The sequence below is a fragment of the Mesoplodon densirostris genome, chromosome 20, assembly GCF_025265405.1.
Source record: "Mesoplodon densirostris isolate mMesDen1 chromosome 20, mMesDen1 primary haplotype, whole genome shotgun sequence".
In the NCBI taxonomy this organism is placed as follows: domain Eukaryota; kingdom Metazoa; phylum Chordata; class Mammalia; order Artiodactyla; family Ziphiidae; genus Mesoplodon; species Mesoplodon densirostris.
In genome coordinates, this window is record NC_082680.1 from 23,586,510 (window position 1) to 23,614,327 (window position 27,818).

General features: G+C 36.3%; 1 protein-coding gene across 1 annotated transcript in view; it reads right to left on the reverse strand.

Annotated features, from left to right (window-relative positions):
- Positions 1-1,461: 1,461 nt before the first annotated feature.
- Positions 1,462-27,818, reverse strand: part of TEX15 (testis expressed 15, meiosis and synapsis associated) — a 44,010-nt gene continuing 17,653 nt past the window's right edge. Inside the window, 10 exon segments of the mRNA XM_060085856.1 lie at positions 1,462-1,606; positions 1,608-1,819; positions 1,821-2,071; positions 2,074-2,415; positions 2,418-2,704; positions 5,294-5,352; positions 7,202-14,568; positions 16,644-16,806; positions 17,675-17,821; positions 21,677-21,911. Coding sequence (XP_059941839.1) covers positions 1,462-1,606; positions 1,608-1,819; positions 1,821-2,071; positions 2,074-2,415; positions 2,418-2,704; positions 5,294-5,352; positions 7,202-14,568; positions 16,644-16,806; positions 17,675-17,821; positions 21,677-21,911 — 9,208 coding nt within the window.

Genomic DNA, 27,818 nt, shown 5'->3' on the forward strand with positions numbered 1-27,818 from the left:
TTCTCACATGAGAAAACAGAGTAAGAAGTTCAATGGGGCTTGAATACAGAGGTGGAAGTGGTGGGAAATGCGGCTGTCTATGCAGGGCTGTCAAGGGCCCTGTGTTCCAAGCTAAAGTATTTGAATTTTATCCCACAGGTTATAGGGCACCAGGGGCAACTCCAATGTAGAGATGCTGCTGTCAAAAGGTTTCTTAATTAGAAATAGAACTATACTAACAGCCTGCTTCTTGTCCAATTCAGACTAAGGAATTAATTAATTCAATTAATTTTTTCTACTTATTAGTTTGTAAGATAACCCAGGACTGAGAAAGAACTTTTTAAAAAATACAATTCAGCACATTTATTGAACTCTCTAAATATTTTAATGAATACAAAACCTTGTTGGTTTTAATAGGTTTTCTTCCTTCTTTTATACTGTAGTTAACACCAAGTTGAGGCAAAAAGCCAAATCAAAGCTTTAAAAATATTTTTTGGCTGAATTTGCATGTGGTATTTTTCACCTTATATATATACAGACACACACAACCTACAAAACTGATTTTCCTTGAGAAACAACTTTTCAATTTAAAGAAATTCCTTGCATTTCTCTGTTCAAGACATTAAGAGATGATGAACTTTATACACAGTACATTTTACCTCCGTTGGTCGAATATTTGGGTGCTAATGTAGTTTTTGCAGAATTATTAATAACTGTTTTAAAATTTTGCTTTAACTATATGGTAAATATACACGTCAACTTAATTAAAAATTATATTCTAATCATGATATTCTATAAACAGAATTGTGTTTCAGAGAAAAAATTTCAAGTCCCCGTGGCAAACTACCAAGTTGTTCTACTAACACATTTCAATTAACTCCATTTACTTATGCCACGATACTACATTAGAATACTGTTATTAGATACTATCTGATTGAAGTTCCTTTTTCCACCTATTTACTCTATTTTTTTCCTTCGTTTATCAAAAAATGTATGTTCACAATATGAAATCTAGAAAATAATGAACAACACTCTCCACAAACTCCAAATTTTATCACTCACAGGGAGACAAGTTAAAATGTTAGTGTACTTTATTTCCGTATCTGTATGCATTTCTTTATTTATGTAAGTAAATTTATACAATATAGTTTTAAAAACTGTCATTAAAAACTTTTATAAACCCTTCAATGGTTGTTGCATCATATTTCAATAACTATAATTTACTTTAACTATTATTCCTTGAAGTTGGGTTTTATTGAAGGACATATTTAGTGATATTACCAATTCTTTTTTTCTCAGTCTTTGACAACTAGTTTTCCACTGACAATGTAATTCAACTCTGCCTGATTTTAAACAATTCTACAAGTCTACACAGAAAAATGTGCCATCTATCACCACTTGTTGTAAATTCCACTTACATAAATGTACAAAGGTAAAAGTGAAAGCTCTACGAAGCAAGTACTGAACTTGTGAAACTCACCGTTAAGTCCAAGGAACTTTTGGAAGCACACCCAAATCAGGATAGCAAGGGTATGCAGCGACCAGTTGATGGGAAACATACTGTGAAAAAATTGGCTGCTGAAAACTGTAAACAGGCATTTGAGATTGAAAATGTCCACTCACTGGCAAAGTCATTTGCCTGTCGTTCCCCAGCAAAGTAACCAAAATATTGAGAGTACAAAAGATTAGAATGTGTATTTTGAACAGTACCTGTAACTGCAGTCAACATCCCAAAAGGAGGTGGCTGTACTTCATAGGATGCTATTCCCTGGTATGTCTGGGTAATGGAACTGCCATTGCTGCTGCTGTAACGATAAACACACCAAGCAGAGTAAGGATTATGAAGTTCCAAATGACTGCTCAGAAGAATTATATACTGGGGTACATGCAGACTGTGGAATTTCATTCCAATATGTGGCAGCATTCTGAGTTAAAACTTTTGAATTCTATTGTTCAGAAAAAGAGTATTCTACTGTTTGATTCACATTAAGGGTCATGTTCTCAGATGCTTCAACAGGTGTAGTACTAGAATTCAATGTATCCTTCTTATATTTTTCTTTTGACTCAGTTTTTGCAGGTTGTATTTTATTTGCAGAACAGGAATTTTGTTCTGGATATGTATGGGTTCTGGAGAACTGGTGCATTTAGAATTTTTAATGGATGAATTTAATATTTCATTATCTTGAGGTTCAAAGTCAGTGTCATTCGTTTCTAAATTGGCATTGATATCCCTCACAAAATAGAAAATAGGCTTTGAGAGCACTGATGCATTAGGCAGAAGAGAAGCACCAGTTTCTGGTTTTATGTATGAGAGACAAGATTTCTCTGCAGGATCTGAGGAATTCTTAAGAAATTTCTGAGAAAGTATCTCCTGGTCTTTTGAAAATGTGCCATCTACACGTTTTTGGTCAGAAATTGCCAAAGGAGGACAATCTTATCACTTTTCGTTTCAGCAACATTAAAATTTACATTTCTTTCCTTCATGTTATTTAAGCTTCCCTGTTGTCCACTGAAATCTTCTGAAGTAGCAGATGAAATATTAGTTAAATCTATTTTGCCCTCTAACTTTGACATACAAGTGTCTTTTAGGTTCTTTAAAGGTAAAAGTGAGCCAGGTAGTGATCGCTGAATTTCAACTTTTTTTGGAGAGACATGGTTTCTTTTCAGATTGTCAGATGAACTTGGTCCTGTTTCATTTTCACTTTCGGGATGAGATCTCATAGTCCTATTAAGTGTAACACACATACAAACAACTTTAAATATACAGAGTCACAAAATTTTAATATAAATATATATTTGAAAATTTTATTTAGGAAAAGAATTCTTAAGATTCACATTTTCCTCTTTGTATTGGCACTATACAAGAAACATATTTCTCCAGTTTTCCTCCCTTGGTTTGAATTTAGATACTTTTCTTGCTGAAGGTGTTATATTCCACATTTCAAATGTATTTCCAATACATCTGAAAATACTGAGTGCTGCCAATACTGTAATAAATTATTTTACGCTTTGGACACTTCCTGATTTCAATTTTTTTGCAGTAGTTTCTCATTCATATACCTCCAACCTATTGACAATATTCTTTACTTGCAAATGGCCATATACAGCTGGTGAAACCACTAGCTGTGACCCCTACCCCCAAAAGACTATCTTGTCACAAAGTACTGAGATATTTTGTCTGTTCAAGGTCGAAAGTAGGAAAAGCAGACTTCAAAAATTTCTTGCCGAGTGAATATCCTTGGCATTCCTATCTACATTTAGACAGTCTCAAGCAGGGTGAAGGAAGCATTCATTATTGAAGGTCTAGAACCAGACAGTTAATACAGGTCTCCAGGGCAATTATATGTTTTTGGTATCTCATCAAATTCTTCAAATTACAAGTGGAAAAGAACACGTTGAAAGAAAAAAGTAACCATTCCTCCACAGTCAAGAGAAATTAACCTTTGGCCTGGAATGTGTATATCCCACTCACGAAACTAAAAGCCCCTCTTTTACTTAATCCAGCCTCCTTAAAAGGCACTTGAATGACAACCTACCTCATCATCCAACCCAACAGAATACTTAGACAGTTTCCAGAAAGGACAATTTTGACTTCATCACATTTCTAATGATGTTTCAGTGATGTCTCAACCTTACAGACTGACAGCTGCCTGTATGATCTATCCTTTTACCCACTCTCTTAGAGGAATGTTCTTCCATGACCATGGCACCTTATATTAACCTTATATTAGAATTCATTTTCCTGCTAGGTGAGGCACAGTTTGATTCTTTGAGCAGCAAATACTACCTATACTTGCAAAACTTAGTTTTGTAAACTAAGTAAAACAAATCATCTTAGTTACAAAACTAAGATGATTACAGAACTGGTTTATTTTATGCCTCTGATAGCCTATTCATCCTTATGCCACTACACAATTATTTAAAGAGTCATCTGTGCCAGGAAAAAGATTCTAGAAATGTAGTAAATTAAAGATCATATTTAATTTTTTTAAAAATTAATTATTTATTTTTGGCTGTGTTGGGTCTTCATTGCTGCGCACAGGCTCTCTCTAGTTGTGGTGAATGGGGGCTACTCTTTGTTGTGGTGTGCGGGCTTCTCACTGTGGTGGCTTCTCTTGTTGCAGAGCATGGGCTCTAGGCACACGGGCTTCAGTAGTTGTGGCTCGCAGGCTCTAGAGCGCAGGCTCAGTAGTTGTGGCGTGCGGGCTTAGTTGCTCTGCGGCACGTGGGACCTTCCCAGACCAGGGCTGGAACCTGTGTCCCCCTGCATTGGCAGGTGGATTCTTTGTTTTTTTTTTTTTTTTTTTTTTTTTTGCTATATGCGGGCCTCTCACTGTTGTGGCCTCTCCCATTGAGGAGCACAGGCTCCGGACACGCAGTGGCAGGTGGATTCTTAACCATTGTGCCGCCACCAGGGAAGCCCTAAAGATTATATTTAGAGAAGCAAAACCAAATAAGACAGAAATGAGAATGCTTATCTTCTTTTAGTTCATATTATTCATTTTCCTTCGTAGGATGGAAAAAAAGATGGTAAAACATGAAGCTTGTCATAAATGGAAAATCTTACAGAGTCGAATGAAACAAGAGATGGTCAACAAGTCCAGTGGTGCCACTTCATGACAAAATGAGAAGAACATAAATAATGTAGTGGGTTTTTCATAAAAATAACTAATTCAAAAAGAATTTAAAGAATTAGCCTTTAGTCTGAAATCATGTTCTTTCTATATTGTGGTGGTAATACATCCTTTCATGAAACAGTAGTATACTTATAATATGTGAGTGTGTTTGACTAAGCTCCCACTTAGGAATAAAACTTGTCAATTTTTATCTTGTTAGCCAGTCTTGAAATTTGACAGGCCTATAAAATCCACAAGTTAAAAAAAATCGAACCACTTGCCCCATTCTACGCCATTTTTAGTAATAAGCCAGACGCTAAGCCCCATCAATTCATTAAATAATGTCTATCAAATACGACTTTTACCTTCTTATTCTGTAAAGCGTCACTCTTTTCTAAGCCCTGGCTGACATACTACTTTTAACTGTACTTAGAATCTCCTTACCCTTTAAATCACTGTGAAAACGCATTTCACAGGATATTACCTTTCAATCCTTACAGAATGAAATTCAAACTCCTTAGGCCTTACCTAAGACACTGCATAATCTGAAACTTCTTCTCCCTCCTTAGCTAACTCTTCTCCCCTAAGTTACATGTATAACCCAACAGAGGTAATAAATAAAGGTTTTAGTCTTGTTCCTTAATATGTGCTCAATTTTGTTTAGTTTTTCTTCAGACAGGGATGATGGCAACTCCTACCTTGGATGCTTGAATGTTGCCTTTTCTCTGTTGATTTTTGTGACATCTTTCATGTTAACCTATGTTTAAAAAATACAGAGAAAACCTACATTGTTGATGGTTTACAGTACAATATTTATTATTTTAATTATCAGACATTTGCAATTGCTTGTTCTGTCATCATCTAAAATGCACGGTCTGAAACTATATTCATTAATGATCCTCTCCTTCAAAACTCAGTGACTCTGCTGGACTTCCCATATTTCATAAATGTTTGGAGAAACTTTTTAAAAAAGCAATCTGCAACATTCTTTTTACCCATATCTTACAACACGTCTATTTATGACTGCTTCCTATTTTATGCCCTTTTTAATCAACCAGTCACTCAGTGCCACTGTTAAGTAATGTCTGTCAAGTATGGATTTTCCTTTCCTATTCTGTAAAACAGCACCTCTTTCTAAGATCCAGATGACTTACTACTTCTAACTATACTCAAAATCTCTACTCTTTAAAATCACTGAGAAAACACAGTTTACAGGACACTACCCTACAATACGTACAGAACGAGTTCAAACTCTTCAGGCCTATATTTAGAACATTCTGTTATCTGAAACGATATGCTTCTCCATCTTTAGCTTACTTCTGTCCACTAAGTTAAAATGTTTGTTCCAGACTTAATTTTAAACCCATTTCTCAAATAATGTCAATAAGCATTGTGTCTTTGGTCACATTATTTTCCATAGCTTGGATACCCTCTTCATTTTTTTACCTTCATCTGATACCATTTTTTCCTTTAAGGAAAAGCTTTGATCTGTGTCCTTCTATGAAATCAATGAATAAATCTCTATTTTTAAAAGATTTTGCTTTTCTTCTCTATACTTACAACACCTTTTTAGTAATACCTTCATTTTACTCTTGATGTGGAGTACACAACTTGTGTTGTTCTTGTGTTTAGGAAGTATGTTTATAAACTGGTTGTTAATTAAGCATTTTCCCACAAACACAGTGCAATAAATGATTTGTTTCCTAGTCTCTAGAACTAGAGTTTAACTAACGAATACAATTAGAGTAAGCTGAGAAAGAATCCTACTTTTCATTTTGCGTATAGGTCTCTCTTTCTTCACTTCTGAAATGAGAAATTCTCAAAAACTTTTGAGTAGTCTCTGAGGGTGGAGTAGGGGCAATTATTAATATGGGCTCTGGAGCTAGACTGCCTTGTTTTATATCTAAGCGCTTCCGTTTACTAACTTTGTGACCTTGGGAAAGTTATTTAACCTTTCTATGCCTCAGTTTCTGTACTTTTTAATAAGATAATAACAGTGCCTACATCATAAGCATTCTGTGAAGAACAGAAAAAGTTAATGTTTGTACATTCATTAGAACGCTGCCAAGTATTTAATAAATGCTATATAAAATTTGTTAAATAAAATGTACTTATGCAGGACTAACTCCTTCATAATCGTCTATTTTAAAATATCTGTACTATTTCTCTGTGTGGATGATAATGGTCAAGAACACAGACTCCACTGTCAATTTTTAATATCCACAACATTAAGTATAGCCTCATTATACAGAAGCTACTCAATAAATACTTGGTCACTTGCTTAACTCACATTCATAATATGGACTTTTCCTTAAGCCGTTATTAAAATTCACACCCTTCCAAGAAGTGTTTTCTAAATAAAATAATTAATTTGTAAGTTTAAAAGTAGACATTTGCAAGGCTATCTCTCACATATACAAATCATTCATATCATTTTATACATAATATGGATTGTTTAATCCAATAGTTGTTAGTAAATTCATTTTGCAAGGCAGTAAAGCATTCTCAATTTTTACAATTCTGCAAACTACGTACTTGTTTGCTTAAAGAGTAGACTTGTTCTCAAAAAGAATACCTACATAGGTTTCGCTTAAAAGATTTGTTACCTTTTGTTTTTTACAACTGGAAACAGTAGTATTTTCCTCTTGTTCCTCTTGAGGGTCTTCACATTTGTCTACAGTGAAAGGTCGTTTTTTAGAGGAATTTGAAACGTTTTTCATTATGTACTGTGAAATTGAGGGCACCTTCACACAAGTACTGGACTTGTTGATATTCTTCCTAGGTTTTACATGAATATTCATTTCTTCCTTTCTCTCCAGGTGGAAAGTCTTCTTTCTGTTATGTCGCATTTGCCACAGGATAAAGGAAATGGTTAATTTAGCATTTTTAGCACATATTATCTTCATATGTTCAATAGTTTTCATGACTTTCATAATATGGGCCATTTTCCCTAAGTCCTTCCGAGGGGCAGCCATCACATTTGTGAGCAGGGTGGAAAACTGATTGTAGTTGTATTCTAACTCTGTCACAGTGCTTCCGTAATTTATGGATGCTATACATGGCACAAAGTCAATGTATGTGGAAACGGAATACTTAGACTTCTTTAGAAGTGTTTTTATTTCTGAAAGTTCTTCAAGTTCTCTTGAGAGCAAATGAAGAGCATAGGAGCAATTAACAGCTTCATTATATTTGTAGATAATATCCAGATCTTTCTTATGTTCAGATATAGCAGTCTCTATCACTTTCCAAAGACAGTCTATTGAATTATCTTTAAGAAATGAGAAAGAAGTCATTTTTTCTTGGCACTGAATCAGTTCAGGAAGAAGTGACAAATCAAACCAAAGCATACCTCGAAACCTCTGTTTGTCTAGTTTCTTCGCCATTGAGTTTTTAAGAAAGTGAACTGTTTCTGAGAGCATGACGACTTCAATATAGGTTTCAATGGCCGCAGGTTTTAAAATTACTGCCTCATGGTTGTCGTTTTTCACTATGTCCAAAACATTTTCTTGTGTGATAAATATATTATCTATGTTATCTTCTTGCAGCAACTGAAAGTATTTTTTTAAAATTTCTAAGTGATCGGTACATCTCAAAGTGAGTTCCCGTAGTTTTTTAAAGTCTGCAAATTCAGCTTGATCCAATATTTCACTAATACAACAGATATCTGGATGTGAAAGCAAAGTACTGTTAAACCTAGAGTTTTCTATGCTAATTGTTGCTTTGTTTACTAGAGCATTTGACTTTCTGGAAGTAATCATAGTATTCTCAAGCTCAGTACTGGAAATGCGTTCACTGCTTAAATCTTTAGACAATGTATCACATATCTTCTGGAACTTAGAAAAAGCATGTTGATTCATTTCGAGTAGTATTTCTTTGCTGTTCTTTCCTGAGTATTTTTTGCAGAAAGACTCTCTCTTTTCTTTCCAAACGAGACTTTTTGCAGCATCAAAAAAGATATGTTCCAGACCATAAAGAGATATTTTAATACCTAATGCCTCATTGTTCTTGATAAAATTAACTTTTGAGGAGATCATTTCTATAATAATCCATAGATGGTCTTGTTTTCCTGGACAGGAATCATTTTGGGGAGAGTCCGCATATATACTGATCAGATTTAATGTACTTTTTCTCAAGGATTCTAGGTCTCCTAAACTATCTCCAAAGTTAACTCCACAGGTAAATGGAACAGAAAGAGAAAAGTCAAAGCAATCAGAACAATGTTTCATTATTGCCTCACACTCATTAATCTGTCGTTTGTATTTTAAGAACATGTAGTATGAACTGATTTTCCTTTTGGTTTCTTCAAACACTTCAACCAACTGATCACGATAGTTTTGCAACTCACAGAATGCAAGATGTTTTAACCTGCTTTGAAAAGCAGGATAGAAATTGGATTGTTGTTGAAACCCACGTGGTCTGCTAAGCAGCTCACTGTACAATGTCTCATCATACCAAAGCAAGCTTCGGAATGTTGGCTCACCTCCTAAGAGCCTTGTTTTGTTTTCAATGAACTGAATAGTTTCCATCATCATTTGGAGTTCTACCAAGGAGTCAAGAGCACACGGTTTTAATTTGTGTCTGCAGTTATTCCACAGGTTTTGTTCTACCAACAGGTCTCTTGATATCAAGATTTGTTTAAATGAACATTCTTGTTTTCTTTCAAAAGCTTCAACAAATAAAGGGAGAATATTTTGACAAACTTTAGTTTCTTCCTGTAGAATCTGCAAAGATGATGCTTCATCTGCCCTCTTCAAAATTTGAGCTATCTTAGCTATAGGAGCCAAATTATTAGTTAAGCAATGTTCTTCTTTTAATTCATTCATGTATGATGTAGGCATCTTCGGAGGAGGAGAGATGTTGGAGGTTTCAGAGTGGGCATGTAGAAGAGGCATATGATTCATTCCTGTAATGCCTGGTTTGGAATTACAGGCTCTTCCTGAGTGCATTGTGGAGTCAGACTGAGAGTCATGACTAACGTTTCCCTCCTCTTTCTCTCTTTTGTTAAGCTGATTAGAAGCAGTGTTACTCAAAGAGACTGCCTCAGTAGCATCTTTAATGCTCAAATGAGAATCAATCAAGTTGTTTTTAACTGTTTTCTCACTTAAGTAGGAGAATTCTTCTAATGTCTTATTCTTTTGATTTTTGTACTCAGTCTTAACACTTGATCCTTCATCCATGTTTTTGTGAAATGAATCTTTTGCTTTCTCTGCTTGTTTATCTTTCCACATTTTTCTGTCCTGAATGTCTTTCTTTGCAGTACATTTTGGGGAAGAAGAACCCTTTATGTTATCTTTTAAGAGCAGAAAACTATCATTGGAAAATAGTTTCTTCATCATATTGTCCTTACTTTCTTCAGTTACTGATGTGAAATCCAACGTAGAATTCTCAATAACATTTGTTCCATTCCCGTCTATGTGGAAGCAATTACTTGAAGAGCAATGTTCTGTCTTTAGCAGCTCCTTTCCAGCACATCCTTGTTGACAGTGTGGTACAATGGTAGACACTGCTGAAGAATCTACAGCAAAAATGCTCTGTTTATTCAGGTAAGATTGTGAAGATTCTTCCTCAGTGTCTGACACTAGAGTGGCTGATAACGATTGAGGAATACTGTTACACTTTTTGCTTTTTATCAGAGTTAGATTTAATGGGTCCATAAGGAAGTTTCCTGTAATAATGCCTGGTTTGGAGCTCTCATTAGGAGCTGTCCATTTTTCTATAGGAAAATTTACTTCCAGGTTTCTTGTACAGCCAGATAAAATAAGGTTATTTGGTTTGTTGATATCAATGTTAAAAACATGCGTCACACTTGATTCTAAGACTGAAACAGTTTTTACCTTTGTGTGGGCTATACAAGTTGCATCATAATTTTTGTCCATGCTAAAATTTACGTTGCTTTCTTTTATGCAAGTTAAAGATACTGAATTCCTTTTACTTATTACTTCATTAGCTTCAGAATTGTTTTCTTTTGTTGTACTCTTAATATTACCATGTGCTGAATGGTTCTTAAGCTTTTCATATTTACTAACGTTAGATAAAAACTCTGCATCGATTTGATTTTCTTTTTTAGTTAGTTTCTCATCTGGGCAGTCTGGGGAAGAGAGACACCCAGTTTTTCTAGAAAAGGGCTGAAGTTCTGATGATCTGGGATTTCTCAAACTGCTAGTGCTATAAGCTGACTGACTTGTACTTTGGGACGTGGAACAGAGGGCTAACTGTGGTTCAGGATACTCTCGATCACAATATCCTCTCATGAGAATAGTGGTGGGACTTCTGGAGACACCGGACACATTTTTCTCAGAAAGGCACTTTGTGACTCTCTCTCCACTTGTTTTATAAGACTTGTGGTTTGATACATGAGTTAATGATTTATCAACTTCAAATCCCAAAGCCCTTTTCTCTCCAGGTTTGTTGTATTTTCTTTTTGACAAAAATTGCTCAGTGGAGTAATATCTTCTTTCAGACACAGAACTATAACCTTGAAGGTCACAACTTTCCCAGAAATTATTGCATATTACTGCATATGCTTTTGGTAAAGGGCCCTTTCTTTTTTCTCCCACTTTAGCTGTAAGCTGCAAAGACGTGTGAACTCTTCTATGAGCTTTGTTTAAGTGAAGAACAGCTCTGTCAAGTTTTCTGGAAAGACATCTGCTTTTGCATAAAGATGCTTCGCTAGTTAGAATATCCAGGGCACTCCTAATGTGTTTTTCTGACGGTGAAAAGGTTTCAATTCGTCCTTGGGATAATGAAGAAAAACATTCCAACAAGTCCTGACTGGTTAGCCTCCTCCTATTCCCACAAATCTCGTGATGTCTTAAATCTTTATGTGGTATATTCTGGTCCCTAAAACGTGTATGTGGCCTTCTTTTGCTAATTCTTGATTCTGTGTCCTTTTTACTTCTAGTATCATTACAATCGTTTTTTGACTTTGTAAAGGAACGCCTGCTTTCGTTATTTACTGTTGTGACATTAGAAGGTTCAGTAAGCAAAGGTCCCTTGTTTTGCTTTTCAGACACATGATTCAAGTGTGTATTATGACTCAAGTCAAAAGAAAGTGAGGTTTCAGATTTACTTACTAGTCCTGATTCTTGCCTTACATTACCAAATTCACCTTCAGATGGATGATGTGAATTTTCACCAGAACACTGGGAATGAATTTCAAATCGTGGAACTTCTTCCTCCTCCTCCTTTATTTCTGATTTTATGGCTTCAGTTCTATATTTGCAGAAATTATCTTTCAATGCAAGGGATTCAATAGCAGGACTGAATCCTTGCATAAATACATTAGTAATCCTAACTTCTGGATCAGTAAGTAAAATTGGGTTGAAGAGCTCTGCTTTGTTTTTTGCTGTAGAGAAGTAAAAATTACTTTCCTCAGAGCAATGCTGATCGCTATTCTCCCTCCTTGTGGTGCTTTTCAAAACTTCTGTCTCCCCATTAGTGCTTCCTAACAGACCTTCCCAATTGATGCGAGGCTTCAGAGCCTCGTATGAAGCCCCGAAGTCTTCATAGAGTACATTTCCATGGCTATGAGCGTCCTGTTGAGATAGAAAAGCATTGTCACTCCGTTCTGATCCTACTTCAATCTCATTATCCAATTTGATGCTTTGAAGAACTGAGTTGTCACTTACTGACTGATGAAATGAGTTGTGTAACTGATTTTTATCCATATGTGTTTCACAATCAGAAACCCTATATTTTACTAACAAACCAAAATCTGGACTCTCAGAAGAAGTTTCTTTAAACTGGTATCTTGGGTGATCTTCGAGATTTGTGCCTAACGCAGGCACTGGAGCATCAGCTATCTGAACCACAGCATGTGAGGCTATATGCCCTGAAGAACCTGCAATTTGGGGAAATGCTGTGGAAACCAAATGCTCTATAGTCCTTCCAGTATTTTGAATATCTTTTTCTTTTATGGCAGTTACGGTATCTTCATTTTCTAATAATGTAGATTCTGTGGACACATATTTTTTTCCCTGAGTCAAATTAAATGTAGTAGAAAATTCTTCAGAACTCAGAATTTCTATGCTATTGTAATCTTTATTCTCCCTCCTTTCATCTACAGTGGTAAAATTTTTGTTTGCATGAAAACTCTGCTTCTCATCTCCATGTATATTCCCTATGTTGTTTTCTATAGACAAAGCAATGTCTTCCACTTCAGCCTCATTCTGGTTTTCTTTATCATTATCTCTCTGTTCTCTGCAATCAATATTCAGGTGCACATCACTGTTCAACTGTGAATTACAGAACTGAGTGTGATCTTGACCTTTATTGTTAACTTGAGAATTTTCTTTGCAGTCTCTTTCACTGTTCTCTAAGGACACTGGATCATTTCCATTTCTCCTTTTAACACATATATGTTCTCTAGCTATGTTGCAATTTGCATTAGGAGCTGTTTTAATGTCATGAGATGAAGTAACAGCCGGTAGTTGTTTGGCCTGGGGAATGTCTTTTGCTTCCTGGAAAGCATCAGTCATAACGCTAACACAGTTTTGATCTGGTTTTTCCAATTTCAGTTCCATTCGTTTTTGAGAAATGGTAAAACTTGTATGAATGTTATCTTTGTACTCTGAAGAGTGCTGAGGATGCTTTTGTGGAAGGTTCTCCAGTCTTGGAGTAAGATGATTTTGTATTTCCAATACTAGGTGATCTAGCTCATACTTCTCCTCTGTGGTAGATAAGAAAGATTTTGGCTTTTCTAACCCTTGAGTAATTAATATTTGATCACAATTTTCCACCAAATAATCAAGATTCTCATTCTCTTTGTCATCTTGATGCAAAGAAATGTAACTATCTACTGGACTGATTTTTGTTTTATTAGTAAAAGAATTATCACTTTCTTTCCATAAATTTTGCTTTTCTTCATGTTTGGAATTGTCTTCTGGCCCAGTGAAGTTTCTCATCTTTCCAATATCTTGAATGTACTCATGTATGCTTTCTTTGCTTTGGAGTGGAAAAAGTGTAGGCATTTGGTGACCAGTCTGATATACAGTTTTAAAATTAGAAGACTGTGATTCTGGAGAGATGTGACTATTATACCCTTTTGTACAAGTATTCACTGATTCATAAGAGTCATGTGGCTCACTATTTTGTTCAATTAAAAGTGGAATGTTGCTTCTCTGCTGGGATCTCTGAGCTTTTTCTCCACTGTGTTTTTGGGTTTCAACTTCTGAGACTACATTTGACACACACATTGGGAAGGAAAAATTATCCTGGCTCTTACACTGTTCTGCCATGGTAATTTTATTGGGAGCTGTACAATCATAGGTCTTAGAGCCCATGTTGTGAGCCTGGGTTTGTGAATCATTCAAAGAAATTTTGAAGCAAGGGGAATCCAAATAATTAGTAAGAACAGTCTGATCACCAGGCATGATTTCAGATGACGAGGCAGGATTAGTTGGCATAGATGATAGGTTTATTTCTGAATTAGCAAAATTTAAACTCTTCTCAAATGGCAAAATCTCATTTAAACCTGTAATAGTATTATGTTTTCCCATGCTTTCTTCTCTCTTCATCAGCCTTGGGTCTTTGAGGAGTTTTGAAGTAATAACTGTGCTTGAGCCAATATTGTTATGAAGGGGAAAAGCAGCATCAAAACCACTTAAAACATCTTTAAGATGTGTCAAATTTAAGAGGTCACCATTATTAACACTTTCTCTGGTATCACTGGGAATAAATGAAAGACCTGAATCATATGCATGTACTTGAGAAGTGTCTCTACATTCTGCTGAACTGTGCTCCATCTGTCCACTGTATGCTTCAAGTACAGAAATGTTTTCATTTTGCACATTTCCATAGGAGTTAGAAATATCTGAGTTGTAAGGATTTATCTCTGAATTTAGTGCACTGCATGAACAGTTTTCCTGAACAAATGGATCTATAGGTTTCCTGAAATGCTCAAAGATGACAGTAGCATCTTTTCCTTTTCCAATTCTTTTGGCCACTGTACAGTTATTCAGAGACCGTGTTCTTTCTGTGGAAATAATAAGAAAATAAGGAAAAACAGGAACAAAAAGTGTTTCTTCAGGCAACTCTATTAATGCAAGTAAACTATGTCATAAGCGGTTTTAACTGAAAGTCCATCAAATAACCTAATGATGATTAAAGTATGTTCTCAGCAGAAAAAGCAAGAAGAGAAGAGGAGGGTAACTGACCAATAAGGTATAAATGACGTAGCATGAAATTCTGCCCTATAGACCCATTATAAGTATTTGCCATAAAAAATTTGAATTTTGACAAATACTAAGAAATAGAAAAATTAAACAGGAACAAAACCATGTTGCTCACAGACTAGGTATTTCTTATATTAATTTCCTATATGCAGGTATTTAATAATAGAATCTATACATTATTAGGTAAAATTGTCTCCCTCTACCTACTGTTAACTTGCTTCTTTTCCCTCTACCACAGGAGAACAAAAATGGAAAGGAAAGAGGAATAACGTAAAGAAACAGGGCGGGGGGGAAAGATCAAAAAGTCTGCACAAAATCCTTCCCAGGAGCCAAAGCAAACCACTACCCCTGTTCCATTATGAAATAAATATTCTGGCAAATAATAAATATAAATAAAAACCTGGAAAATAGAAGCAAATTTTCTTTTTATAATTATAGAGATTTATTCCTAAAATTTCATAAAGCACTTCATGTAATAACAAAGGAACTTATAAAAACATATATTTAGCAAGTAAAATGTGCACAAAGCATTCATAGTTAACTAATACCATGAAAATACCATTGTTAAAACAGATTATTAATGAGAAGTTGCTCATGAACAATATATGAAGTTATAATCGTATCACTGGGAACGTACCATGAAGTTCTTTTTCACAGAATGTTAAAAAATAGCTCTGTTGAAGATTTCTAAATTATATAACTATTGTGATTATCCTTTTAATTACAGTAAGCTATAGTGGAAATATGTTCGAAAATAGAGATGTGGGACTTCCCTGGTGGCGCAGTGGTTGGGAATCTGCCTGCCGATGCAGGGGACACGGGTTTGAGCCGTGGTCTGGGAAGATCCCACATGCCACAGAGCAGCTAAGACCGTGCGCCACAACTACTGAGCCTGTGCTCTAGAGCCCGTGAGCCACAACTACTGAGCCCGTGTGCCACAACTACTGAAGCCCGTGCGCCTAGAACCCCGTGCTCTGCAACAAGAGAAGCCACCGCAAATGAGAAGCCCGTGCACTGCAATGAAGAGTAGCCCCTGCTCACTGCAACTAGAGAAAGCCCACCTGCAGCAACGAAGACCCAATGTAACCAAAAATAATAAATAAATAAATAAATTTTTTTAAAAAAAGAAGTATACGTACTGGCAATGATGTAGAGTAATTAGGTAACCTGACACAACCAGTTTGGAAAACTGTTTGACATTGGCTTTGGATTAAGTTGCACATTCCTAATGTAGATGTATACGCTATAGAAAAACACTTGCACATATGCACTGAGATACGTACATGAACGTTTAAAACAGCAATACTTGGAATATGAAGAAAACTACAAAATGTCAAAACATCTCATAGGAATAGTGTATAGTCACAAAATTCAATAATATGGTGTGTGTGTGTGTATGTGTGTGTACACAAATATATGAGTGAAAATGAGGAAACTACAGTTATACATATCAGCGTGGAAGAATCACACAAACGTAACACTGAGCAAAAGAAGTAACAAAAATAGCTGCAATGGGCTCCCCTGGTGGCGCAGTGGTTGAGAGCCCGCCTGCCGATGCAGGGGACACGGATTTGTGCCCCAGTCCGGGAAGATCCCACATGCTGTGGAGCGGCTGGGCCCGTGAGCCATGGCCGCTGAGCCTGCGCATCCGGAGCCTGTGCTCCGCGACGGGAGAGGCCATAACAGTGAGAGGCCTGCATACCGCAAAAAAAAAAAAAAAAAAAAATAGCTGCAATGTGATTCTAGATATATAAAATCGAAAACAGGTAAAGCACAACTATTTTGTTTAAATATTCATAATGTATTAGAAAATCATATTCAGAAGCTGTAAGACCACCACAAACGCTACTGAAGTAGAAAAATATATGTATCTTACCAGCCCTCTTAGGAAGTCCTGTTGAGAGGAATCTCAAAGATGTCATAAGGTGTCCATTATCTACTTTTTGACCAATAAATTTTACTGTTACTATTGCATATGGAAGACACTGCCTAGGTTTATCTACTGGCTTTGAAAGGTTATTATATTCATAGAAGTATACCTAAAAGATAAAGAAGGAAGAGAACATTTTTATGCTGATTAATTTTTGCAGACTTGAATAAGCTCCTATTTTAAAAAATCTAGATACTGCATGTTGTTATTTATTAATCAGCTTCCATACAGCCCCACTCTCCCTGCCTTCTTCAACCCTAGTTTTCCTGAAGAGGAATTTTTTTCCCCACAGCATATTTTTTCCTTGATAGGCTTCCAATATCAGCAGAAACAGACACAATCTGTTTTTTAAATAAAAAAGTATTTTTTCATTAAAACTTCTATGTTTTGCATATGCTGGGAACCACTATATTTTATTTGGGAGGAAAAGTCAATTAGAAAAATAACAATAGCTTAATACATCTTACATGTGGGAGCATATATATGTTTCTAAAATATTTATCCTCATTTAATCATATATATGATTATATATAGTATGTATTACATAATTTAATCTTCTATAAAAGATTAAAGGTCTACTAAGTGTCTCAGTAACATATGACAGAAAATTACTGTGTAGTAATTAGTCTACCATGTAATGACTAATACATAAGCCTTTTCTCCTTTTGCGAAGATCAATAACATTTCAAAGTAGCCTTTTTTGTTTTGCAAAGTTAGGAATTAATCTACGAAACATCTAAATAAAAGCAGCCACTGTACTTAGAATGAAGTTAATGTAAATCTGGAAGCCTCTTTATTAATGTTCTGAGATCGCAAATATTAAAACAGCTTTTACTATCTATTTATTTAGGTCATATTATGGTGAATGAAGTAAGAGATTTCCATTTAATATTTTGGGCAGTTGTTTCAAGGCTTGTATCATACAATGTGAGGCATGTGACTTTCAAGTTGGCAAATGAACCAAAAAGTTAACATACTGCTGAACTGTAGGCTTGTAGTTCAATGGTATCTTTCAAAGAGGGTACACTTCTTGACATATGGCAGTCAAAGTTAGGAGAAGGATCCAAAGAAACTTTGTTTTTATCCACTGAAGGCTGAATTTTCTTCACTTTTCCAAAAAGAACCTGGAAAAAAAAAGGCAAAAAGAAGGTAAATAAAAATATACCCATGGGCCTCCCTGGTGGCGCAAGTGGTTGAGAGTCCGCCTGCCGATGCAGGGGATACGGGTTCGTGCCCCGGTCTGGGAGGATCCCATATGCCGCGGAGCGGCTGGGCCCGTGAGCCATGGCCGCTGAGCCTGCGCGTCCGGAGCCTGCGCGTCCGGAGCCTGTGCTCCGCAACGGGGGAGGCCACGACAGTGAGAGGCCCGCATACCGCAAAAAAAAAAAAAAAAAAAAAAAAAAAAAAAAAAAAAAAAAAAAAAAAAAAAAAAAAAAAAAAAAAAAAAAAAAAAAAATATACCGAAACACTTTAAACTCTCATACTAGGAAAGTAAAGCTAGCTTCTTTTTTAAGGAAAGAAGTTCCAATGGAGAGATAATCCATGTCCCAGATGAATGGCATGACTTATTGTAATTATGTCAATTCCCCCTTAAATTAAACTCAAAGACTATAGTAGTTTCAATAAAAATTTCAGAAAATCCATTTGTAGAAATGAGTTTTAGTTTAAAAACTTCCCTGGAAGACTAAACAAGAATAACATATAAAATTTTGGAAACAATTTTTTGAAAAAAAATTTGGGTCAGAAATAGAGAATGATGGAACAGGAAAGGTGACATGCACTTCCAGATATTACTTTTTAAAAGAACGGTACTACCACAAAAAAAGGCAGAGAGGGGGAAAAAGCCACACAAAATAAAAAGCCCAGGTAAGTCCAAGCATCTATAAAAATATAATATGATATTAAAAGCATCATTTGAAACAAATGAAGCAAAACCAGATTATTCAATAAATGGTGTGGACTTGAAAAAAATGAAATTCCTCTCAACCTATAAACCAAAATAAATATCTAACAAGGTAAACATTTAAGTAATATAAACACTGTAGAAAGAAATACAAGCAAATATTTATCTAACTTCCAAGTGAGGATTCTTTTCTAAGCATATTGCCAAAAAAACATGAACTAAAAACAAATTTCACTGTAAAATATTCTAAAACTTCTGTACATCAAAAACAAATGAGTATAAAAATTTAAAAAAACATGAACTAATTAAGTGATAAAAGGTGGGGGGAAAGTGCAATTAATATGAAAACAACTACAAATTTTATTTAAATCAGCAATTCTATTACTTTTATTTTTTAATATGCTAATAATTCATTCAAAATTGAAAACAATACTAAATGTAATGTGGTACCCTGTACTTGGATACTGGAAGAGAAAAAAACATTAGTGGAAAAACTGGCAAAAGCTGAATAGTCTGCAGTAAATAGTACTGTATCAATGTTAGTTTCTTTTCATTTTATTTTATTATTTTTAAAATTGAGATATAATTGACATACACACTGTTAGTTTCAGTTTCTTAGTTTTAACAGAGGTGCCATAGTTATATGAAATGTTAACATTAGGGGAAGCTGGTTAAATTGTATACAGGACCTTTCTGTACTACCTTCATAATTTTTCTGTAAATTTCAATTTATTACAAAATAAAATGTTTATTTAAAAAAGAAAACAATAAGCGATAAAACATTATACACAGAATAGCCTAGCTCTCAACATTCACTTTAATGAATTGATAATGCTTATGAATCAACTAGAAACAAAGAAAGGAAAAACCAAGAATCTAGCAAAGGATATTAATAATAGGCAGTTCACTAAATATTGCCAGTGAATATACACAGAATGTTAAGCTCAGCAATAACTATGAAAAAGAATAAAAAACTGAACCAACAATGAGAAACTATCACATATTAAGACTGGCAAATATCTTTTAAAAAATATAATACACAGAGTTAGTGATGATGTGAGATAACAGACATCCCCCACAGGCTGTGGAAAGGAATGTCAATTAGTACAACCTTTCTCAGGACAACTGGGCATTTCATATCGAAAGCTATGAAAGTGTACACATACCTCTGACTCCTAATTTGACACATAGGAATTAATCAATTAATTCTTAGCAAATAATCACAGGTGTGTGTAAAATGTACCTACATGAATAATCAAAGTAGTATTTAAAAGTACAAAAATAAGAAAACCAAGTAATTTATATTCCAACATTAAAAAATGTGTTGCACAAATTTATGGTAGAGTTGTACAGGGGAATACTATGTAGTCGTTCAAAAGTATATTACAGAAGAATATTTATTTAATGACATGGAAAATGTTGATTTTATAATCAATGAAAAAAGCAAGTTACATAATATATAAAGAATGTATTTTGGGGCTTCCCTGGTGGCGCAGTGGTTGAGAGTCCGCCTGCCGATGCAGGGGACACGGGTTCGTTCCCCGGTCTGGGAAGATCCCACATGCCATGGCGCGGCTGGGCCCGTGAGCCACAGCCGCTGAGCCTGCGCATCTGGAGCCTGTGCTCCGCAATGGGAAGAGGCCACAACAGTGAGAGGCCCGCGTACCGCAAAAAAAAAAAAAAGAATGTATTTTAATGACCATTATACAATGTATATCCATATATATGAGCAGAAGACTAAGTATAGGTATACAAAAAAATTGTGTCGTTATTAATGGGCTTTTTGGAGCTTCTTAGTAAGTTCCAAATTTTCTAAAATCAGTATGTATTATATTTTAATATAAAAATAAAAATAGGGCTTCCCTGGAGGCGCAGTGGTTGAGAGTCCGCCTGCCGATGCAGGGGACACGGGTTTGTGCCCCGGTCCGGGAAGATCCCACATGCCGCGGAGCGGCTGGGCCCGTGAGCCATGGCCGCTGAGCCTGCACGTCCGGAGCCTGTGCTCTGCAACGGGAGAGGCCACAACAGTGAGAGGCCCACGTACCACCGCCCCCCCAAAAAATAAAATAAAATAAAAAATAAAAATAAATTATGCTTTATGAATTTGATAATACCTGAGGTCTAAAAAATAATTAAATTATACCAAATGAACTGTTGGTTTTATGTGAATGTACACACATCCTAAGTTACACAACTGAGGATCCTGCCTACTTACTGTGATTTTAGTAGTTCTGGCAAAGCTGCAATTAACAAAAAAGTATATCTTAACCAGTTTGTCTGTTGATGCTTACAATTCTACTGTAAGATTTTTTTTTCAATTTTGAGTAATTTTAGACTTTAAGAAAAGTTGCAAAACAGTTCAGAGATCCCATATACCTCTATCCTGTTTTTCCTAATGTTAACATCTTATATAAGCATGGCAAAATTATCAAAACAAAGAAATTAATATTGTGTAACACTATTAAGTAAAATAAACAGTAAGAGTGTAGCAACTTTGGCTTAAGTCAGAATTATTAATACCAATGTTTTGAGGAAAGACACTTAGAACACTCTGGTATTAATTATAGTCTGAACAAAAGAGAGAAAGATAAGAAGGTCAATTAGGAGAGAAAAAATATACATTAGGAAAACCAATATGATAAAGGCTGCCTTTGTTTACTTTAAGACTTTTATGCTGCACACCCACTAGAGTCAAAAATAGGGGAGGGCTTCCCTGGTGGCGCAGTGGTTGAGAGTCCCCCTGCTGATGCAGGGGACATGGGTTCGTGCCCTGGTCCGGGAAGATCTCACATGCCGTGGAGCGGCTGGGCCTGTGAGCCATGGCTGCTGAGCATGCACGTCCGGAGCCTGTGCTCCGCAATGGGAGAGGCCACAACAGTGAGAGGCCCGCATACCGCAAAAAAAAAAAAAATAGGGGAAAATTTCAAATGATGATGATGATAGTAATAAATAATTAATATTTATTTTATACAATGCAACTTTAAAACATTAATAATTCATATTGAAAGTAAAATACATTTAGGTCAATTTAAAGCAAACTGAATATAATATTTAGTATTTGTTTTGTGCTACCAACCTTAAAAATTATAATACTTTCTACAGTAATCCTTCTACTGTGAGCAAAATTCAAGGCCACATCAACATGTCTAAATATATAAATTCCAAGATGAGGGTTGCCTAGTATCGTCAAGGTAGATGTTCTGGTACTTATTCCATTCTGATATATCTCAGCCACATCACTGTGAGGAAGTGCTAAAAAGCAGAAATGTTCTTCAAGTTCTCTGTGTCTTCCACTCCCACGCATCTCCGACCTAAAGCAAACAGCGTGTAATTAAATGAGAACATCAACAGAATTTTCAAGGAGAAGATGAATACTTGAGTTAGCTTGCTACAGTTATGGTAACTATCCTATGGTAACAAGTTAGGCTGAAAAATCATCTAAGGAAAGAATTCAGAAAATAGTTCAATAACTACTTGTGTAGGCCAATGGAAATAAGGGCTAACATTTCCTGAACGCTAATATCCCCAGCACTGTTAAGACTTAACCGTTACAGGCATTTTGTCATTTTGTTCTCAAATCCCCAAGAACTGAATTACTGCTATTATTATTACTTATTATTGTCATTGTTACACACATTTTTAAAATGAGAAATATGAGGTTCAGAGGGTTAAAACTTGCCAAAAGAGTAAAGTGACAGAGTCGGAAATATATATGCCAATTCTTGTCCATTAAGTTCTGGAGCCAAAGTTCTTATTTGTGTCACAGAGGGAAGGACATGCATTTCTTAAATATACACAGAGAGAGACACATACACAATACACTTATACATGGTCAATTATTAGGGCCATTCTCTATTCTCCAGGGATCTAGGTCACAGCTGGGAGAAGCAAGCTAGAATTTGTTTACAGGTTCCTATCTTGGCACTATGAAAATTATGAATCATTCTCAGAAAAGGTTATAATCTAAAGTACAGACACTGTTGAACGTTTACCCACATTCCACGAGAAATCACTGAAACATATAAAACACCTATCCTTCTCCTCCAATTGGTGCACCGGGGAAGGGAGTTCTACATGGCCTGCTCAGGAGCAGCAGCAGTGGCAGCAACTGCCACAGCAGGTGATAACGACAGAGAGGTTCAATCACTGGGACAGAAGTGTGATTCCAAAAGATTATCAGCAATGGAGAAGCTACAGAATCGAGAAAGTGGTGTGCATACCACAAAAGGAAAACTGCTCTTGAAAACCATGTGCTACCTATATTTGTTATTTCCTGGAACACCACTCAAAGAATTTGTATAAGTATACATGCACATTAGTGTATTAATATTTATTTGCAAAAATAATTCACCTTTAACAGTAGACAGGCCCATGGCAACAAAACACACAGCAACAATAACAAGCAAGACTCACCGATGAGATCATGACCATTTCTCTCAGTTCTGGAAATGTCAGCCTTAACTTTCAACTCCACCATCATCATTTCCTGCTCTTGTTTTTAGCTTGACGTTAGACTCTGTAAACCACTAAGATCTCTATGTTGATTGTTAAGGTTTAATTCTCACAGAAGAATTACAATACTTTTTTCTATTTTCCTAATTTCTCATGTGGTTTTTCTTAGGCTCTGGAAGAACTCCCACAACAAAAGCACAAAGCATGAGAGGGAGGGAGGAAATCAAAATATATTGTTGTAAGGTTCTTACAGCACACATGAATCACATTATGTCAAGGTGTGTTGTGATAAAGATGTATACAGGTATACCTTGTTTTATTGTACTTCACTGCATTGGGCTTCACAGATATTGCATTTTTTATGAACTGAAGGTTTGTGCCAACCTTGCGTCAAGCAAGTCTATTGGCACAATTTTTCCAGCATTTGTTCACTTTGTGTCCCTGTGTCACATCTGGGTAATTCTTGCAGTATTTCAAACTTCGTTCATTATTATTACATCTGTTATGGTGATCAATCTGTGATATTTGATGTTACTACTAGGATTCACTGAAGGCTCAGATGATGGTTAGTATTTTTTAGCAATAATGCATTTTTAAATTAAGGTGTGTACATTGTTTTTTTAATGCTATTGCACACTTACACTATAATGTAAACGTAACTTTATATGCACTGGGAAGCCAAAAAATTTGTGTGAATCTCTTTATTGTGCTCTGGAACTGAACCTGTGATACCTCCGAGGTATGCCTATAATGTAAACCCTAGAGCAGTGGTGCCGTTGACATTCTGGACCAAATAATTCTTTGTGTTACCTAGTCACCTTATTGGCTGAACATTATATCCTGTTAATGGACTGCGTAGAATGAAAAAAATACAACTTAATAAAGATCCTAAAACCTGTATAAATTCAAGTAGAAACTATTCCCTGGAGGTTTGTGTTAGTAATAATACTGTTAAAAACTTTGTACTTTTCAATGTATATTCAGAATTACACTTGAAAAAAACTTAGGACTAAATATGATTTACACAATCAAAATTACCAATTAAAAATTAGCCTTTAGAACTATTTCTAGGTCTAAAAAGGCTTGTAAAAGGTTGACTTTCAAAGTTATTCAGACACTAGGATCTATGTTAACTTGTTAAATGACAGCGGCTCTGAGTTTCAACAATTCCATTTCAGAGACGATAGGTAAAATGAATCCAAATAGTCTTCTGTCTTTTTTTTTTCTTTTTTTGGCCGTGCCACCGTGCATGCCTTACAGGATCTTAGTTCCCCGACCAGGGACTGAACCTGCACCCTCGGCAGTGAAAGCACGAAGTCCTAACCACTGGACTGCCAGGGAATTCCCGTACACAGAATATTTTCAGTCAATATACAGTTGGCTCACTGTATTGGTTGGTTCTGCATCCACGGATTCAACCAACTATTGACTGCAAACTTAATTTACAATCCATGATTGGTTGAATCTGAGGATGCAGAACTCGTGGATATGGAGAACCAACTATGGGACCTGAGCATCTGCAGATTTTGGTATTTGGGGCAGGTCCTGGAACCAATCTCCCATGGGTACCAAGGGACAACTGTAAATGTAAAAGACTTGGATAAAACTCATATTGATGAAAAGCTATATAAGTTAGCAAAGCACAATGAATGAGTGGTAGAACTGTGCACTTACACCTGTCACCAACCTAAATTCCTATGTGTACACCATGGCAAGACCCTGCTGATAACCAAGGCCCTACAGCAGCATGTAGGCCCAGATCCAGCCCTGTCCTCCATCACTGGCCTGCACCACTAGGCTCACCTGCAGCTAGCCCTTCCACAGTGATGGATACCCCTGGCCCCCATCAGGCCTCCACAGCTACATGTCCACGGCAAGATCCAGCAGTCACAGTAATGCACACCAACAGCCAGCGCCCCCCCAAAGCTGTCAGTGCACCTGCCATTGGCACTTACTTGCCTTGATATCTGCCCTGGCCCCCACTGCTACATGTGTGTTCATTTGATTTTTTTTAAATCATAGAATTCTAAGTATTTAATCACATTTTGAGATCATCGTTTAGTTACAGTAAATGCTTTTTGCTTCCATTTTCCTTTCTGTATTTTATTCACTGTAAGTTATCTTATTGTTCCCAAGAGAGTATAACTTTAAAATGAGTTAACATGTTACATTACATTTTCCTTTCTAACGTGAAATTTAATTATATTGCATTTCGTTCACGTAAGTGTTCATCTAACAAGTGGGTTCTTAAATATTTTTTCAGTTACTAAGAAACAGAACTTCTCTTTTTCTCTTTTCCTTTCCTTTTGCTCCTCTTCTTCCTTATTCCTCTTTTTTCTCAAATAAATTCCTCAGCACTGTCGTCTGCTTGCAGATTCACAAAGCTGAGCCCACTAGAGCTGGAAGAGGCTGTAATGATCCTCCTGTCCATGAGTTCCTGACCTGGGGTGCACTTACACAGGAAAAGTCCCAGGTTGGCTATTGTGGGGAGCCCAAAAACCTTAAAATTCTGTGCAAATCTCTGTGTTCATGTGCACTTCCCTGGGAAGAGGGGCTATAGCTTCATCAAATTCTCAGAGGGGTCCCTGACCCCAAAGGTTAAATAAGTATCACTGATGAGAAAAACAATGGCCAAGATGTCAAAATAGCTCATCCAGGATCACATAACAATGTAGTGGCAGAACCAGGAGTAGAAATTTGGTCTCTGGCTTCTAGTACAAGGCTTTTTCTGCTACACTAAGAAAGCGGGCCTAGCTTCAATTTTTATGGGATTGTTGATATACAGTTTAATGTCTTCTTTTTTAAAATTTTTCTTTCTTTTTTTAAAAATTTTTATCAGAAACAACCTTAATGTCCATCAACAGAGGAATAGATAAAGAAGATGTGGTACAGATACACATGGAATATCACTCAGCCATAAAAAGGAACGAAACTGGGTCATTTGTAGAGACGTGGATGGACCTAGAGATTGTCATACAGAGTGAAGGGAGTCAGAAAGAGAAAAACAAGTATCGTATATTTGTGGAATGTACGATAATGCATATATGTGGAATGTGAAAATATTGGTACAGACGACCTTATTTACAAAGCAGAAACAGAGACACAGATGTAGCGAACAAACATATGGATACCAAGGGGGAAAGGAGGGGTGGGATGAATTGGGAGATTGGGATTGACATATATACACTATTGACACTATGCATAAAATAGATAACTAATGAGGACCTACTGTATAGCACAGGGAACTCTACTCAATGCTCTGTGGTGACCTAAATGAGAAGGAAATCCAAAAAAGAGGGGATATATGTACATAATAGCTGATTCACTTTGCTGTACAGGAGAAATTAACACAACATTGTAAGGCAACTATACATGTGTGTTTATAACCAGCCCTGTCACAACTGAGGCACCTGCAACTGGCCCGCACAGCCGAGTGTGTGCATACAAACCAGCTTGGGCCACTACTGCTGCTTACTCTGGTCCTCTCCCTAGTTTATGGACCTGGAGGTGCTGCTGAGAACCCCAACAGCCATTGTAACCTCTGCAGACCCCTGGCAGTGCTTGCCAAAGACCACACAAATTGTCGATATTGTGGAACCCAATGGCCTGATCTACTGAGTTACACCACAATCCCCAAGACATGTAGCCACCACATGCCCCTCCACTTGGCACCCTGCAGCACTAACCCAGGGCCACAGCACTCTCCGGCATGTCCCCACCCCAGGTGAAGGTCTTTTCTTAGCAAAGTAAGTCCATAAAGTCTCTTCTTTAAATGTGCAGACACCTATGCAAGGCTAAAGGACCATGAAGAATCAGGGAAACATGACTCCACCAAAGAAATACAGTAAACCTCCAGTAAATGGCCCCCCCAAAATGGAGATACAGGATTTGCACTACAAAGAATTCAAAATTGTTCTAAAGATGCTCAGGTAGCTATAAGAAAACACAGATAAATACTTTAACAATATCAGGAAAAGAATATAAGAACAAAATGAGGAAAGAAAGAGAAAGAGAACATAAAAAAGAACCAAAGAGGAATTCTGAAGGTAAAGAATACAATGACTGAACTGAAGAGTTCAACAGAGAGCTTCAACAGCAGACTAGACTAAGCAGAAGAAAAAAATCAGTGAGCTCAAAGACAGATTGTTTAAAATTATCCAGTCAGAGGAGCAAAAAGAAAAAAGAAAAGACTGAAGAAAGCCTACAGAGCTTATGGGACACCATTAATAAAACAATCTATACGTTGTTGGATTCCCATAAGAAGGATAGAAGGAGAAAAGTGAAGAAAGCTTATTTAAAGAAATAATGGCTGAGAACTTCCCAAACCTCAGGAGATATCCAAGTTCATGAAGCTAACAGGTCACCCCAAAATTTCAGTCTAAAAATGATCTTCTCTAAGACACTATAATTTTATTTAAAATTTTTAAAATAACATTTTATTAAAATTAAAATTTTTATTAGACAGTTTTATTTAAAACTGTCTAAAATCAGAGACAAAGAGAAGATTTTAAAAGCAGCGAGAGAAATTTTTTTCTCTCATTCAAGGGAACCCCCAATAAAGCTATAATCAGATTTCTCAGCAGAGATCTTGCAGACTAGAAGAGAATGGAATGATATACTCAAAGTACTGAAAGAAAGAAAGTGCCAATCAAGAATACTTAACCCAGGGGCCTCCCTGGTGGCGCAGTGGTTGGGAGTCCGCCTGCCGATGCAGGGGATACGGGTTCGTGCCCCGGTCTGGGAGGATCCCATATGCCGCGGAGCGG